Raw genomic sequence first — 19,034 nt, forward strand, 5'->3', positions numbered from 1 at the left:
GCAGCCAAATTTCAAAAGCTCACGAACTCTTTTTGAATTACATCAAAAAGCAATTCAACAATACCATGATGTACATTTTTTCAACCAAAATCCCTTTGAATTTCACACTAGATTACACATTTTTTTTAGTTTGTGTTTATCATAGTCAAGAAAGCTTGCCAAACTTTTGAATTCATAAGTAACACACAATAATTACAAATACCCTTTACAATAATTTGTATAGTCTATAAATTGGATTGTTCTTTTAAGCCAAACAATACCAGAAATATATATATTTTGAGTACAATAGACCAATCAATGGCTGCTAAACCAGGTGGTGGAATGATGATGATGATGATGATGCCAATAGTAAGCAAGGAGTATTGTTCGCCTGATGAGGTGGTTCGTGCGGTTAGGAGGCGGCCAAACGTGCCGAATGGCGGGGGATTCGTGGTGGCGGATTGCGGCCAACGGGTTGTTTTTAAAGTGGATGGATGTGGGATTCTTGGCAAGAAAGAAAAGATGATTCTTAAAGATGGGGAAGGAAATGATTTGCTACTTCTAAGGCGAAAGGTGAGTAATGTAATCAATTTGGTCCATGTTTGAATCCACGTAGTTAATAAGATTGGTGAAAAAGAAGAGTTTTTTTAATTATAAATTTGGTGGCTACAGGGAGCAATAATCGAAGCACTAAGCATCACGAGACAATGGAAAGGCTTCACTCGCGACTTCTTGGGATCGCGCAAGCTTGTTTTCACCTTGAAAGAACCAAATTCATGTTTTTCGATGAACACTCCCATCAGGATCTCCGCTGAATCAACGGAGTTCAGCACTTACAGAAACCTTGAAATTATGGGTGATTTCCAGCAAAGATCTTGCACCATTGTCGGTTCCAAGGGAGACGTAATAGCACAGGTAGACCATATCGCTCCGACCCACTGCGTGTATCCATAGGAAATGGCTATTTTTCAAAAGAAACACATATAGTAGTATATAGGGTCTTTTTTTTTTTTTTTTTGCTAACGCTGAACGGCGAGAATTTCTTGTTTATGGCTGCATGTAGGTTGGAGTAAAGGAAGAGGTGGAGCAAGTGATGTCAAGCAGGGATTTGTACCATGTAAGAATAAAGGCTGGAATTGATCAAGCCTTTGTTTTTGGAGTGATTGCGGTTCTTGATTACATATACGATGGATCCACCAGATGCTGAAATCGTTAGATGGATTATCAATTGACTTTGAAGATATTGAAAATGTATTATATATGTCAGAATATTCAACTTTATCAACATAATTAAAAGGCCAACATCTTAGAATCACGTATGATTTATGTGCATATGATATGCAGATGCATGAATTTATTGCCATATAAGATTTCGATTCCCTCCTTTGACAAAAGCAAGAAAAAGTTGAAAAGCAGCATGCATGCACGCAAGTTTCCACATCGCTCGATTTGTTGGTACTTTATATGGAGGCAAATTTGTAAGAAAGAGTTTAGAATAAAGTGACATAAATATGTCTGTGTGTGTGTGTGTGTGTGTGTGCAATTAGTGAATGCGGTTAAGCAGAACCTTGCATGTCTATATATATACCATCTGGTTTTAGTAACACAATAATTCTACCATAATTTATAGTATAAGCAATTCATATTTGCCATAATTTTCAATATTGGAACTCTATACAAAGACACAGAGTTACAATTTATAAAATCGTAGCACTTGTAGCCTAAACAAATATATGTATTTTTCATCCTGGAAATCAAAATGCAACCGACAAGTTGAGTTTTCCACTGTCTCGATATCAACTATTGCATAATCTGCAATCAAATTTCCCTACTTGGGTTTGTAAGAGTTCGATGTTTTGTTCATACATATTTTACTTGGCAGTCACCTATCAAATAGATATTGCTGATGCAAAATTTTGTAAAGTATGATTAAGTACGTCTACTCGGCATATATAGATCATCTGTGGATAATCTATCATTCAGATCAATTAAATTTGGATAACAACTTCTGAAAGCTCGTAACACAGCTGTTGGAGATCCCATCATCTTCGACATACGAAGCCAACATCTGATTTGCCCCCACACCGCCACTGTAAAATTGCAGGTGAAGAATAAATGTACCGATTCGATTTCCACATTACACAGCGCAATCCTTTGAATTGATAGGATTCGAATGAAGAAATGGTTATTTACAAAAAGTGCATGTCTATTTCAGACAAACACATTTTTTGACAGACGATCACATTTTGTCAGATGTTTCAACGTTATGAATATAATTTAATTTCTCAATTTCTCTAATCTGTTTTGGGAAAATTTTGAAGTTCCTAAAAGAAATTGACATTACTCCAACAACACAGTAAAAAAATATTTCTTTAAAGACAACGATATTGTGATCAAAACTAATTAACATCCTGAAAACTTAATTTTTTTAACAATCTAAATAAATGTAATTATTATACTGGATGAAGATCACCCCCACGCAATATGGCATTTTTTAAAATTTTAATTTTAACTTGTAATTCCAACGTATGGACTTGAATGGATGGATGAGCTAGTACGTTAAAGCTGAAAGAACTTATTTCCGTGCCCCACACACAATGGAACCAGATTCTCTGGCGTTCAATACGGACCACCCATCGGTAAAAGTTATTTGTTTTTAGATGTATTCTTTCATTTTCAAGTTACGCATCTGTTCATTTTTGGGGAAAATATAATCAAACACGGCTCAAACTAGGTGATAGATTAACTAAAACCATACGATTCGATCGATTTCTAATCAATTGGTTGGTTTGTCAATCGATGTCGTCGAATTAGCCCAAAATTTATTATATTGCTCACCGATCATATCAATCTATGTATCCATTCATCTATTGAATATCAAGAAATATTATAACACGGAAATTGACACAGTTGATAGTCAACGTAACAAAATTATATATACATACAGTTTACATCACATTTAGAAGATAACGTGAAATATCATACATCACCCTTGGCTGTAGCTCCTCAGCTACAATCAATGCCAAACATATGGAGTAAGTCCATTTCTACCCCATGTCCTATTTTTTTGAAACATACAAATAATAGACCTTCTGAGAACCGTATATGTACAAATTTACACTGTCATACAACATGAGAAACAATTCACTAACTTCTAGTCGTCCTGGTTCGCTCTACGCAATCACCACGCCACAATTATAATCGATAGTGAAGTAGCTAACTCGAACCATTGAGCATTCCGTTACTGATAGCAATGCTTGCTCTAAGAGTTAAAAAGCTCAAGTAGATGATCATCAGGCCGGCTCCCAATAATTTTCCAGGCCGCATACCATTTCGTGAAAACATAACAAGGGACCAAACGAGCCCCAATACTAAAAACCCGATGGTATAATACAAGGTGACATCTCGCGGAATGATGTACACAGATGATTTCTTGGACCAAGCTGCAATGACTAGAGAAATGCCCAGACCGACGAGGGTGTTGAACATTGGTCCTGCAAAGCATCCGGAAATAGCGACCTGCACACCATCTCCACCATTCATCGCAATGGCCACATTCGCCATGAGGTCGCCCAATGAGTTTCCCCATGCCAAGATAGTAAGAGCGAGAAGCGACGATTTAATTCCTAGGATAACACCGAATGCCACAAGCAGTGCAACGAGCTCGTTGGCAATCACGTAGAACCAGATTACACTCATGAAAAATCCACCTAAAACCCATGGAAGTAAGAACTTCCGAGGTGGGTGTTCTGTTTTTGTGTATGATAATGCCAGGACTCCAAGTATACTACCAACAACAAAACCGACGACATATATAATTCCTTTAGCTAGATGACCCAAATGGTCTTGAGTGTTCCAAAGGACTGCCAGTACCACGGGTGCAAAAAAGGCACTAGCCACAGCATAAAACTTCGACCACCGCTCCTCCTCGACTATGGGTATCGTCAGCCGTCTAGGGAGCACTAATGGAAACTCTAGCAATGACCACAACTTAGAACATGAAAACAACGACTGATCATGATTACCTGAATCCTCATCATTCCACCCCCACAATTTCTCATAATTACTCGTAGCCTCATTTGAAGGCCATACACAATGAGGAATGTGAGACTCGAGATGCGGCACACTCTCATCCGAATCGTGCTTAACTGGCGAAGTATAAACAGATTCATCTTTGCCATTTTCACAAGACGAAGCACTTCCATTAACAGGTAGCAACGGGGCAACCGACCCCAACTTCAGCCTCTCACCATACTTTGTCAATATCTCCTTAGCAGCAACACACAGGCCGTAAACCAAATATATGGAAACGAATGCAATGGCACCTCCAACACTCACCTTACCGACCAGCAAAATACATAGAAGCGATAAGAGAGTAAAAATAAAGAACCCCACGTCCCGAAAGAAGCACTTCTTATCAATACGCACGGTTTGCCCGGATATGCTAAATGACACAGCCCCCAGAACAACACAAGTAACAAAAACAGCTGCACCCAAAACACTGTTCAGACCCAAGTCACCAGAATCTCGACCCACGAACGAAGCAATACTAGCAAACACATCAGGAGCACCGTTCCCTAAAGGAAGCAGAGTCACCCCTGAAACCGTAGGGGGTAGCCTCAACAAATTGGAAAGTATTTCCAGGGAACAACAGAAGTACTCAGCCGCTGTATTCCCGAGGAAATAAAACAAAACAAGCAACCAAATTACAAGAACTACATATCCCAAAGCCTTGAACTTTTCGCAGTCACAGTAAAAGAACTTGAGGTAACCGAGAAATCCTCCGGCATTACATTTGGGGTTGCTTCTCAAGTATTCACACTTGGTATTATAACCCTTGTGCTGATAAATACCTGCGCACGTAGTCGGGTATTTACTTCCCAGTACGAAATTTTGATTCTCCGACTCCCTGTTTTGGGCACCATCTTCACTGGAAGAATTAAGGCTATGCTCGAACACTTTCCTCCGAAACACAGAGGTTTCAAGAAAATCATTTTTCAAGCGGGAATTTTGGGCAAGATTTTTAAAAGGCTTCTTCGAGAAAAGACACTGAAAAATCTGTTCTTGACAAGCGAACATAAAAAGCAAAACCAAAACACAAATCCAATTGAAAATTCCACGAAATTTCGAACGTCTACGACAATAAATACGACTCGAAAATTCCATTTTTTCAACTCGTGTAATTTAGACTAATCCACAAGAACAGACAGAAAAAAACTTTAAAAATTCACGGGTTCTCAATCAAAAATCAACGAATAGCGCGGTTGCTGGTGTGTACCTGAGAGTGAACCTTATAGAAATTTCTGCGAAGGTATGCAACGACGACGCGTATATATAATTGCAAACCACTTTCAGACAAGGATAATTTAACTCAACCACTCTCAAAATATTCGAGAAATAACAATAATAAAAAATAATAATTCCCAGCGTCCGATCGCGTCTGAAGAATGCTGCGTTGTGCATACGATGCATGAAATCCGACAAGTGGTTCCTTGATCGACAAGAGAAGCAGAAGAAATTTTGGATAAAAGTCCAGTGGACCACGTGGAATCTTACACTTTCTTGACCATACAATACAATTTATCGTTTGTGCAATTAAAATAGGACACGTTTTAATTGGACTTTTGTGGTTTCTTTCCCACCTTTCGGTTCGTGCATGCCTCGGATGTCAACTTTGATTTCGATTGTCACTTCTTGTACGTATATACGTATATACATAATAATTATTAGTGACGAAAAAACAATATTTTTTTTATTGTTTCATAAATAAGGATTAAATTTGTATAATCAAAATTTCAATCCAAATATTTTTAGTTTTAATATTGTAATTTCAAATTTGAGTCATTTGACGATATTTTTTATCTAGTAAATTTTATTTTACTTGTCAATATAAGTGGTATTTAGAGATTGAAAAATTCACGATTAAACTAAAAATTTAAAATTTTCAGATTTTATTAAGTGTTTTTTTAAATTATATAAAATTAATCATAATGCCAAAAAATTATATGTATATACATAGGAAAAACTTGTGTGAGACGATATCACGTGTCGTATTTTGTGAGACATGTATCTTATTTGAGTCATCCATGAAAAAATATTACTTTTTACGCTAATAATATTACTTTTTATTGTAAATATAGGTAGGGTTGACCCGTCTCGCAGACAAAGATTCGTGACACCGTCTCACAAGAGACTTACTCATATACATATAATATTGGATAAACAAAAACTTGTATGAGACGGTCCCACGGGTCGTATTTTGTTATACAGATCTTTTATTTGGGTCATCCATTAAAAAATATTACTTTTTATGCTAAGAGTATTAATTTTTATTGTGAATATCGGTAGGATTGACCCGTCTCACAAATAAAGATTCGTGAGACAGTCTCACACGAAACCTACTCTATTAGATATTGAAAAAAAAGTAAATTTGTTATAAAAAAAAATACACCACCACACAAAATTATATCAATCATGTTTAAAATCATTATCTAAATTTAAATGATCATCTTACTACTCTTCCATAAATTTTATTTAAAAAAAATATTTTATTAGAATCAAAATATTTAGCTTTAAATTTTAATATAATCTTTAAATATTTTACATGACAATTAATTAGCACAAAATACGTGTCACAATTAATTAGCTAATATAAATATACACGTAGGTACTCAACAGATAAGAATAGTTTGCAATAAAATATGAAATTTTAAATAATATAGAATTAAAATAGATTGACAAATGTAAAAAGAGACAAGTTTAATAATGAAATTTGTTGGTCAAGGGTGGGGCACCTGCTTCTGCTTCAGTTGCCTCGTATTTGGACCAATTTATCGCGAATATGCTTGGATCCTATTTTTGTCATCATACTTTAATATGACTGGTTGATTAATTATTATTTTTAATAAAAATATTGTGGCTTTAAATAACATAATTATTCAATTAAATCACGAATATTTCAATCAAGAAATTGATATAAATACCCCAAAATCTAAATTAAATCAATCCAGCTTTCAAAAAATATATTTTTCTTGGACAAAAATTTGTATGAGACGGTCTCACGAATCATATTTTGTGAGACATATATCTTATTTGGGTCATCCATAAAAAAATATTACTTTTTATGCCAAGAGTATTACTTTTTATTGTGAATATCGGTAGAGTTGACATGTATCACAGATAAAGATTCGTGAGATTGTCTCACTAGAGACCTACTCTTTTTCTTGATGATAATAGTGTCTCTAGTGTCAATTTTTTTCCCATCAAGAATTTGATATAAATACAGCCAATATATTTTTTATTGAGTTAATCTGTCTGACGAAAAAAAATATGTACTATCATAATGCAAGAAACCTATTAAAAAATGTTTATCGCATTATAAAATAACAAAATTATTAAAGGCCACACAACAATGATGATGATCCAAAAATTCATGCTTAGCCTCTCCATCTCTTTATTAAAGTCATGATTTATAGAAGCATCTCATGCTTTGTATTTGGAATATATTCTTATCACAATTCATGTCAATTTTTTTTTTTTTTATTCTTATCACAATTCATGTCAATTTAATTTTTTTATATAGTTTTTTTTTTCAAAAAAATTTATCCGAATTTGTGTTTAAAATTTTAGTTTTGATTTATTAATTATATCACATTTCCGATAAAATAAGATTGAAAACAATAAAAAAATAATTATAATAAAATAAAAATTTGAAAATTTACTGAATTAAAATAAAAATAAGAAAATTTAATGGAGATTGATGTGGCCTCGTGTCGATCTGATTTGATTCCATTCTTTTTCTATACTCAACTTACCCGATCTCTATAATTGAAAGGCAATCTCTTTCGAGTACACGGACGCATTTTGATCGCTTGAGGTCATTATTTTTCAGCTATTTGTGCTTGTCTTCTGTAATGTTGCTTCACAAAGGCATTTCCACCTCATATCATCTATTTTTCACCATCTATCTTTTTGTAACGTCCCAAAAATTTGAAGGTTCACGTAAACCACATGCATGCAACTTATTAAATTTCTTTGGTATTTTATTAATTTGTTTTGAAGCATTAAATGCATGTTTATTTCATTAAATTGTGTTTAATTATTTTATGCATAATCATTGCATGGTAGGATTTATTTATGAAATTTTAAGGGTTCATGCACTAAAGATTTTAAGTTTCATTTCGCGCTCGAACGAGGAATGGAGACCGAGGAATTTTCAAAAAAATTATTTTTATTACACGATTAATTTTATTAATTACTTTAAGATGTTTTTAAGTGTATTTTTAAAAAAAAATGAGAATTTTTGGGTATTTTTCTCCGTCATATTTTATTTTTAACGGTACATAAATTTTGTCGAATCGGGGGACTTTTTGAGGGTTCATCTATTATTTTCAAAAACTTTCCAACACGAAATATTTTACGGGAGTGTGTTTAGATTTAATGGGCCTAATTTTGAGTTTATTGGGCTTAAAACTTTTTTTAGCTTTTAAATGATAATTGTTGGCTCATTAAAATTATTTTTATTATTTAATTAACACTTAAACACCCATTTAACCTAAACCTAAACTCCACTCAGCCGACACACTCCTATCAGCAACAATTCTCTTCGCTTTCTTCTCCAGCAACCCCAAGAAGGCCTCGGTTCTTGCTTGTTCTTGCACCCATGGATCTTCGGCGCTCCTCTCTTCATTCTTCTCACGTTTTTACATTTACCAGGCACGCCTTGCACCATTTTTTCTGCATCATACTCGTGTTATATACTGATGATGGTGTTCATGCATAAAATGTTTCGATCTAAGCATTTCCATGAAAGAACTTTTCGGTTTTTATATGGGTCCCGTTTCTATGAGTGTGGCTCACGTTTTTCTGGTTTTTGGTGCAAGGGGCTGCTGTATTATGATGTTAAGGGTCTGTTCAGATCTTGGTTGGTAAGGTTTAAGTGTTGGTGTGCGCAGCTGGTTGGGTTTTTGATAAAATAGTCGAGGGCCGATCGTGGGTGAGTTGTGAGATGGTGCGATCCATTCTTCCTGATACACCAGCTGTGCGAGGGCCTTCTCAAGCCCTGGACCAGACCCTGGTGGGTCTGAATTGGGGTCCGGAACGGCTCAAACCATGCTGGAGTGACGGGACAATCGATCAAGCCAAGGCGAGACGGGTTGGTCACGGTAGGAGCCTTTCGTTGATTCTTGATTTTTAGAAGACAGCCGGTTGCATGGGGCTGGAACCATGGGTTTAGTGTGTCATGTAGAGTCCCAAGGTGGTCAAGGGGAGGTCGGTTCATGGCTGGTACGTCGGGTGTGGGCATTGGTGTGAGTTTGGAAAAGAATGAGTGTATGAGGTGGTGAAATAGGATAGGACCGAGAGTTTTGGCAAGTTCTGGAAATTTCAGCCGTGGGTTGGGGGGGCCTAATGACATTGTTTTAGGGTCTATTAAGTGTTTTTAAGATATGGTAAAATTTGGAGAAGATTTGGGAAAATTTTGCGTCGATTCGGGTTAAAACCGGGACTCCGGTCCAAGTTTTAAAATGGATCGGTTAAGTTGTATTAGGGGCTTGAGTTACGTCTAGGAATACTTTTAATTATGTTTTGGGATATTTTAAAGAGTTTGGTAAGCTTCGGGTCAATTTTAGAGGCCCAGGGGTGAAATGGTAATTTTTGGGTTTCCAGGGGCAAAATTGTCATTTTGCACCCGGGGTGAGAATTTTGTCATGGCAGCGCCCTGAGCACAAATATATGATATTTTAAATGTTTATGCATCATTTATGATTTTACGCAATTATGATAATTACGGTGCATGCTTGGTTTAAAGGAAAAATTATGTATATGCATGCTTTTATTTAAGTGATGAATATGTTAACACGTTTTGAAGGAAGTGATTTTGTTGTGACTAACACGATGACACGATGACATGTAAGGCATGGGCTCAGTGGGCGGGTAATGCCGTCGCTGATGACCCTCGCCGCCGGGTACCGCGGTTACACGTAGATGGATCCATCGACTGACATGATGACATGATGATACGAAAGTCACAGCTAATGAACGGAATTCAAATTAAGATTTTAACACGTATATGCTGATACGATGATACATGTTATTACCATATTTTGACAGGTCACAGTTACGCATACGATATGATAACATGAGGAGACATGTTTTGACACGCTACCATTTTACACGACACGCTTATGTTCATGTTTTTAAGCTCATGAAATGTATGTTGATTATGCTATTTTTCACTGTTGTGTGCTACGTATATATACTCGTTATTACTGGTACAGGTGTGTTGAGTCTTTAGACTCACTAGGCGTGTGTGATGCAGGTGAGCATTTTGAGAAGGAGACAGGAGGTGCTGAACTCAGAGTAGGTAGTCCTGGTGTGGTGACATAACCCGAGGACCGCGCGTTTTTCCGCATTTTTAGTGATGGTTTTTGGAGAGGAGTTAAACATTTTATTTACGTTGAGGATTTTCATGATTTTTATTCATTTACGTTTACGTCGATGTTGGTTATTTTTAACTGCGATATTTTCATTGTTAAATAAATATGATCATTTTAAATGTTAATTTTTAAAATGAGAGCTCAAAAAAAAAAAAAAGTTCCGCATTTTAAAACGAGTAGACGTTTCAGTTGGTATCAGAGCCAAGGGTCCTGTATAGGGTTGTGCCACCGCCAGCTTCTGCCGCTCAGTCTTCAAGCCTCAAGTCTGTAAGTTTAAAGATTTTAAATATTTTGAAGGTTTTATGCTATCACCTGTATGTTTACATGATATCTGCTTTACAGTAAATGTTTATCTGTCGTTAAGTTTGAGATCAGCTGCTTTAAAAAATTTTATGCGCTTTACGACATGAAATGAGAAATTATATGATTTACATGCATGCGGGCCTTGTGATGGAATTAGACATTGGTAAGAATTTGGTTTTTTTGGGTGTTGGGAAAGGTTGGAAATAATTTGACTATATTATTTTTTTTGGTTAGTAAGTACTGATGTTCTGCTTGTGGGTCATAAGTTAAACTTAACAATTATGAATGCTTTTGGGACTTGAAGATTTTCTAACAAATTACTGGCGATTCATGGTTGCTAGTTGAGTTAGTTTTGAGGACTCGATGTAAGGAATAACGAATCGAATACTAAGACGATTTTTGGAAATATATAGACGTGAAATTTATTTAGGATGCATGCTCTATATAGTGGGATTTAAGGATTGAATTGTATGAATTAAGAATTTGAAGAACCTAATTGTAATAACCAATAATTGAGGACCTAAGTGAAAATATAAAATTATAAGGGACTATTTCGAATTTGCAAAATTTTGGGATTAAATTATGAGTTTTGAGAATTTTAAGGTTTAATGGAAAAAAAAAATATTGGGGACCAAGAATGCAATTTTAGAAGTGGTAGGGCCAAAATGTAATTTTTGAGAAATTTAAGTGCCAAATTGAAAATTCCGAAATTTTTGAGGATTAAATTCGAACTTGGAGGAACACTGGGTTAAATCGGTTATTTTCGAGGTTATGGAAATTGATTTTGGGTCTAATAAGTTTAAAATTGTTGAACTTTCTGTTGCGAGAAACCTATAAAGTGGAATTAAAAACGCCAATGACTTATGCGTAACCGTGGAGTTTTCGAAATTAAGGTCAAATCAGATAATTTTTGAGGAAATTGAGAATTCACGTTGCAAATTTTAAGAAATTTGGGGGACTAGTTTAGCAGTAGGCGAGAATTGATGGTTTAAATGGCATGAAATTTCGATGATTTAGGTTTGAAGGGATATTTAGAACCTTGAGATATCTGGGTTATGATTTTATAAAATGATAAACAAGGGCGTTGTATGATAAATCAATTTTGGGCTTGAAAATCTAAGTGCTAGTGGAATAATGCTGTGGCAAATTAAGAATCTAAAGTGACAATAATTTAAGATAAAGTTGAGCAATTAATTAAGTTATAAGATTCAATAGTAAATTAACTTATTTTTGGGGACTTAAGGTTTGATGTGGCATAAGTTTTAATCATAATTTTAATAGTTAAAAATTATACATGTGACAGGGTTAAATTTTCCTAGAAAGTTGGGTATAACGGATGGTTAGGTTATTTGACAGAAACAAGCAGGAAGTGGGTTAGACACCATGTTCTGAGGATTTTTCTTTTTAAAAGTCATTAAGGAACTTAAGATTGATGGATGTGTGTGTATAGATTATGCTATCTAAGACTATTTGGGTTGCGTAAGATTGAATTCAAGTTTATGAAATAGGTGTTCATACGAAAATGTTGGGGGAAATAAAAAAATAAAAAAAAACGAAAGAGAATTAGTAGTATTCAACTTAGGTTACCAATGGACGAATATGAAGATTCTTACCGAGCAAGAAATCTTAAATCTTGACATGGGAATTCTAGAATTCTATGGGTTATAAGTAAAGTTGATTTACTAGGGTTAGTCCAACATTAACATGAGATAATTTAGTAAGTTTTATACACTATAATTAATTAAGCATTAATTATACATAAGAATGCGACTTTCGTTTCAAGGAGGAAAGTCTAAGAGTCTTAGGCCTCAAATAAATTGTAATTGGGAAGGGAATAATTTAAGCATGCAACTGATGCGAGAAGGGTTTTACTAATTAGATAGAAGATCATTATTGTATATTTTTGGTGTTATGGATTATGACTACTCGAAATTTAAGATTTGCAACAATTTAATATTTGGGATGTACTCTTAAATAATTAAGTGACGTAAGTTTGTTGTCGTAAGACAAGATTTGATTCAAGGATCTTAGGTTAATATTATTATGGGGTTGAAGTAAGGTTTAACTTCTAAGTGTAATACCAAGGATATAAGTCGATCAGTAAATTTTGATGCTAAGGTTTCTTAGGTCGAACTGCATAAATTCAAATGTAATAAGTCAATAAACATTACGGGAATAGTATAAGAAAAGTAAGATGAAATAAAATTCGGATTGTCATTTCTAATATTGGGAAGTTTGAGAAAAGTTGAAATTTGAGGTAATAGAAAAATGGAACTAGGTCACCATGGGTCGTTATAAGTTGAGTTTCGCAAATGGGGATTTAGAAGGTAGAGTTTATCGGGACCGAAGAGACGTAAGGGCAACTTAACACTTATTTTATCAGAGTAGCGCAGCGTAATCGTGGACCATTGGGATATTAGAATTAAGAGTCTAAACTTTTGTTCATCGAGGATAAACGAATTTCGGGGACGAAATTCAGTTTAAGGGGGGAAGATTGTAACGTCCCAAAAATTTGAAGGTTCACGTAAACCACATGCATGCAACTTATTAAATTTCTTTGGTATTTTATTAATTTGTTTTGAAGCATTAAATGCATGTTTATTTCATTAAATTGTGTTTAATTATTTTATGCATAATCATTGCATGGTAGGATTTATTCATGAAATTTTAAGGGTTCATGCACTAAAGATTTTAAGTTTCATTTCGCGCTCGAACGAGGAATGGAGACCGAGGAATTTTCAAAAAAATTATTTTTATTACACGATTAATTTTATTAATTACTTTAAGATGTTTTTAAGTGTATTTTTTAAAAAAAATGGGAATTTTTGGGTATTTTTATCCGTCATATTTTATTTTTAACGGTACATAAATTTTGTCGAATCGGGGGACTTTTTGAGGGTTCATCTATTATTTCCAAAAACTTTCCAACACGAAATATTTTACGGGAGTGTGTTTGGGTTTAATGGGCCTAATTTTGAGTTTATTGGGCTTAAAACTTTTTTTAGCTTTTAAATGATAATTGTTGGCTCATTAAAATTATTTTTATTATTTAATTAACACTTAAACACCCATTTAACCTAAACCTAAACTCCACTCAGCCGACACACTCCTATCAGCAACAATTCTCTTCGCTTTCTTCTCCAGCAACCCCAAGAAGGCCTCGGTTCTTGCTTGTTCTTGCACCCATGGATCTTCGGCGCTCCTCTCTTCATTCTTCTCACGTTTTTACATTTACCAGGCACGCCTTGCACCATTTTTTCTGCATCATACTCGTGTTATATACTGATGATGGTGTTCATGCATAAAATGTTTCGATCTAAGCATTTCCATGAAAGAACTTTTCGGTTTTTATATGGGTCCCGTTTCTATGAGTGTGGCTCACGTTTTTCTGGTTTTTGGTGCAAGGGGCTGCTGTATTATGATGTTAAGGGTCTGTTCAGATCTTGGTTGGTAAGGTTTAAGTGTTGGTGTGCGCAGCTGGTTGGGTTTTTGATAAAATAGTCGAGGGCCGATCGTGGGTGAGTTGTGAGATGGTGCGATCCATTCTTCCTGATACACCAGCTGTGCGAGGGCCTTCTCAAGCCCTGGACCAGACCCTGGTGGGTCTGAATTGGGGTCCGGAACGGCTCAAACCATGCTGGAGTGACGGGACAATCGATCAAGCCAAGGCGAGACGGGTTGGTCACGGTAGGAGCCTTTCGTTGATTCTTGATTTTTAGAAGACAGCCGGTTGCATGGGGCTGGAACCATGGGTTTAGTGTGTCATGTAGAGTCTCAAGGTGGTCAAGGGGAGGTCGGTTCATGGCTGGTACGTCGGGTGTGGGCATTGGTGTGAGTTTGGAAAAGAATGAGTGTATGAGGTGGTGAAATAGGATAGGACCGAGAGTTTTGGCAAGTTTTGGAAATTTCAGCCGTGGGTTGGGGGGGCCTAATGACATTGTTTTAGGGTCTATTAAGTGTTTTTAAGATATGGTAAAATTTGGAGAAGATTTGGGAAAATTTTGAGTCGATTCGGGTTAAAACCGGGACTCCGGTCCAAGTTTTAAAATGGATCGGTTAAGTTGTATTAGGGGCTTGAGTTACGTCTAGGAATACTTTTAATTATGTTTTGGGATATTTTAAAGAGTTTGGTAAGCTTCGGGTCAATTTTAGAGTTCCAGGGGTGAAATGGTAATTTTTGGGTTTCCAGGGGCAAAATTGTCATTTTGCACCCGGGGTGAGAATTTTGTCATGGCAGCGCCCTGAGCACAAATATATGATATTTTAAATGTTTATGCATCATATTTATGATTTTACGCAATTATAATAATTACGGTGCATGCTTGGTTTAAAGGAAAAATTATGTATATGCATGCTTTTATTTAAGTGATGAATATGTTAACACGTTTTGAAGGAAGTGATTTAGTTGTGACTAACACGATGACACGATGACATGTAAGGCCCGGGCTCAGTGGGCGGGTAATGCCGTCGCTGATTTCCCTCGCCGCCGGGTACCGCGGTTACACGTAGATGGATCCATCGACTGACATGATGACATAATGATACGAAAGTCACAGCTAATGAACGGAATTCAAATTAAGATTTTAACACGTATATGCTGATACGATGATACATGTTATTACCATATTTTGACAGGTCACAGTTACGCATACGATATGATAACATGAGGAGACATGTTTTTACACGCTACCATTTTACACGACACGCTTATGTTCATGTTTTTAAGCTCATGAAATGTATGTTGATTATGCTATTTTTCACTGTTGTGTGCTACGTATATGTACTCGTTATTACTGGTACAGGTGTGTTGAGTCTTTAGACTCACTAGGCATGTGTGATGCAGGTGAGCATTTTGAGAAGGAGACAGGAGGTGCTGAACTCTGAGTAGGTAGTCCTGGTGTGGTGACATAACCCGAGGACCGCGCGTTTTTCCGCATTTTTAGTGATGGTTTTTGGAGAGGAGTTAAACATTTTATTTACGTTGAGGATTTTCATGATTTTTACTCATTTACGTTTACGTCGATGTTGGTTATTTTTAACTGCGATATTTTCATTGTTAAATAAATATGATCATTTTAAATGTTAATTTTTAAAATGAGAGCTCAAAAAAAAAAAAAAAAGTTCCGCATTTTAAAACGAGTAGACGTTTCACTTTTAAAACAAAGATAGATCTCTATTTTTAAAAACTTTCTACAACCCATATCCTCTAAAAATATTACAAAATATTCCATTTCTTTTTTTCGTTTTCAAAAATATAAATATAATTATATAATTACATAATGTATTATATAACCGAACTTACTTAATTCGATAAACATAATACAATAAAACATGTATTAAACTCAATTTATTTAAAATAATATGTTATTAATTTTTATGATCGTTATCTTGTTTATTATTTCCATTTCATGATTATTATAAACGATAGACTTATATTTAATTCATGAAAATAATAAAATAATTAAAATAAATTAACTAAGTATAAAAATTATTTAACATTAAAATTAATTAAATAATTTGAAATATAATAATATAAAATGGATCAAAACAAATACATAAAAATACAAAAAAACTATTTTGCAATTGTTATGATGTCATTTCAGTAATTTGGCGGAATCTCCATATTAATCTTCAAATGAATAGTGATCCTAAAAAAAATGAAGGATGACTATTGCAATCTCCAAAATAAAGATTGCATTTGGAGTTGGGTTGGAGCACCAACCCATATTTTATTTTGGAGATTTCCTCCAAAATAGAGATGTGTTGGAGATGCTCTAATGAATGCTGAGTCTGCTTTGGATTTGATTCATCCGAGTTTAAAGATCCCGATGTTATGGTAATCCCTTTTGTGTTTGTTTGCATTTGATGTTATTTTTGGGTGTGTTTTGATCCCGAATTTCTTTGTGAATTTGTGCTGAAAGTGTTTGTTGGGTCCAAGTGTAATGGAGTAATCTATCGGACTTCACATTTTTTCATGAAATTGAAATGAGCAGACAGTAGGTAGGAAACGCAATATCTTTGATTTTTGCGAGTTTGAATCTTTTGTGTGAATTGTTCTGGTTAATTTAAATTGAAGATGAATGTATGTCGTATCGTTTCATTTTCTGCATGCCTGATGTGGCAGAATTATATTTTGGGATAAACTGAACTGTTCTGAGGGGCATTACTTGTTGTTTTAAGGATATTGCTTTTTTGACACACATTAAAATCTACATAACCTGGCCATTTTAAAGTATTGATGGTCGTTTTGTTTTTTTTCCTCATTTCTTTTTTATCAGGTAAATTTAATGTATGTAATATATACTTTATTCTTGCCACATCTGCATCGCGAGAGAAATTCGGTGTTAAATAAACCAATATTTGATGGATTTAGTGTCTTCGGACAAAAAAAAAAGACATCAAAATTACTGGATAAAAACCAAACTTTGAAAAGTCACATGACTGAAATCCAAAATAGGCGAACTTACATAACTACAATCGCATTTTTCCCTATTTTCTTATAATAGAAGGATTTAAGTATATAGCAATGGCAATACTAAACCATGAAGTTGTTCATTCTTTGAGTGGTGAAATAGCAGAGTTTTTTTTATGTACTTCAGTCAGACCTGTTAATTGAAGAAATAACACGAGTGTAAGATTACATAACCCTACCATATTTTTGGTTTGATCCTACAATTTTGAAATCAGCCTGATCCGTGTTATTCTTCTGGATAGGTTATGATCCCTATCTGAGGTAATTATTTTTCAAGGAACAGTCCTACATAATTAATCATTTGTTGACCAAAATTTATAATCTTAAACTTTAAAACTACTTTTCCCATTGAATGTTACAATTTTTTCTTGATAAGTCGGGTGAGGAATTCGGACTTGGCACCTTCTCACTTGTCGGATGGTGCCGATCAGCCAAGAGGCTGTTGGCACTATTATATTAGTGCCCTTCAGAATTTGGCTATGATCGTTATTCACTTGCTGCATGTTGCATTTCTTTAACTTGTTGATATAATACTTGAATGCTTCTCCTGTACGCAGAATCAGGAATAAAACTCTGGCTTTTGTCGGGGACTCACTAGGTCGACAACAGTTCCGGTCGTCGCTCATGTGCATGGTGACAAGTGGTGAAAAAAGACCTGATGTTCTCAATGTTGGGTACGAATATGGTCTTGTAAAAGCCCGTGGGATCAGATGGATGGGTTTACCGATTCCCCAGTACAAATACCACCATCCTTTACTATTGGTCAGCAAGTCTCTGTGACCTAGCTACAACCCATCGACATATCCAACTCTACCACTGATATCGCAATGCATCTGGATCGACCCCCAGCATTTTTGCACAATTTTCTTCACAAATTTGACGTTCTTGTTCTGAATACTGGACACCATTGGAATAAAGACAAGCTGAATGCTAATCGCTGGATCATGCACATTGGGGGCATCCCCATGACAGACACAAATAAAGGAATCACAGATATTGTGGACGAGCAATTTTTTACTGTGTATAGTATTGTCAAATGGGTGAATACCCAGCTCCCGAAATATCCAGGTTTGAAAGTATTTTTCGTTTCTATATCACCCAGGCATTTTTTCAATGGAGACTGGAACACTGGTGGAACTTGTGATAATATCACTCCACTTTCCCGTGGTAAAGGAGGTTTTACAAGATTATTCAAGTGATGGTATCGCAGCAGGGGCAGTAAATGGAACCAATGTTAAGCTTCTGAACATCACGGCTCTATCCCAGCTGAGAGACGAAGGTCACATATCTCGTTACAGCATTAGACCGACAACTGGGATGCGGGATTGCTTGCATTGGTGCTTGCCTGGTGGCTGGTATTCCAGATACATGGAATGATATTTTATTTTCTCAGCTCTAGTTCTAATGAAGCTAGCTAATAGTCGTGGCGTTCGCCTTTGCTGGTTGAACGTTATTTCATTCTAGCTTTGTTTTTTGCCTGATATATAATCAATCACATGAAGAACCAAGCAAGTCAGCGGCTACAAGGGGAGGAATCAGCATGATCATTTCCTCAAAAAATAGTTCTTTAATTCTGTTTTTTGTTTTTCTTGGAAAAAAAGTTCTTTCTATGGAGAGTAGAAGCTAACTGAAATATACAATATGACAAAGCTGGCATCTCGACTAGGTTTAAAGAATCATTTCAGTCTCGAGTATAGAAATCTCAAAACAGATTGATACGATTACAAATTTTGAAGGATACATGAGTGTTATTGTAGAATCTAGCATTTTTCGTTTTATTAAAAATTATAAATTATGATAATGGTACAACTCAAATCTTTCAAATCATATAATAATTCAAACAT

The 19,034-nt window shown here is 35.3% G+C and overlaps 2 protein-coding genes and 1 pseudogene across 2 annotated transcripts; 2 read left to right on the plus strand and 1 right to left on the minus strand.

Annotated features, from left to right (window-relative positions):
- Positions 1-136: 136 nt before the first annotated feature.
- On the plus strand, positions 137-1,495 carry LOC140837962 (protein LURP-one-related 6-like). Its single transcript, XM_073204040.1, has 3 exons — positions 137-552; positions 652-894; positions 1,043-1,495. Exons 1-3 carry the CDS (start codon positions 298-300, stop codon positions 1,184-1,186), a joined length of 642 nt encoding a protein of 213 aa, XP_073060141.1. The 5' UTR covers positions 137-297; the 3' UTR covers positions 1,187-1,495.
- A 1,393-nt stretch (positions 1,496-2,888) lies between these two features.
- LOC140839664 (cation/calcium exchanger 4-like) lies at positions 2,889-5,509 on the minus strand. Its single transcript, XM_073206531.1, has one exon. The coding sequence runs from the start codon at positions 5,143-5,145 to the stop codon at positions 3,196-3,198; it is 1,950 nt and encodes a 649-aa protein (XP_073062632.1). The 5' UTR covers positions 5,146-5,509; the 3' UTR covers positions 2,889-3,195.
- Positions 5,510-14,248: 8,739 nt separating this feature from the next.
- Positions 14,249-19,034, plus strand: LOC140839261 (protein trichome birefringence-like 16; annotated as a pseudogene).

This window comes from Primulina eburnea, chromosome 8 (genome assembly GCF_022965805.1).
Source record: "Primulina eburnea isolate SZY01 chromosome 8, ASM2296580v1, whole genome shotgun sequence".
In the NCBI taxonomy this organism is placed as follows: Eukaryota; Viridiplantae; Streptophyta; class Magnoliopsida; order Lamiales; family Gesneriaceae; genus Primulina; species Primulina eburnea.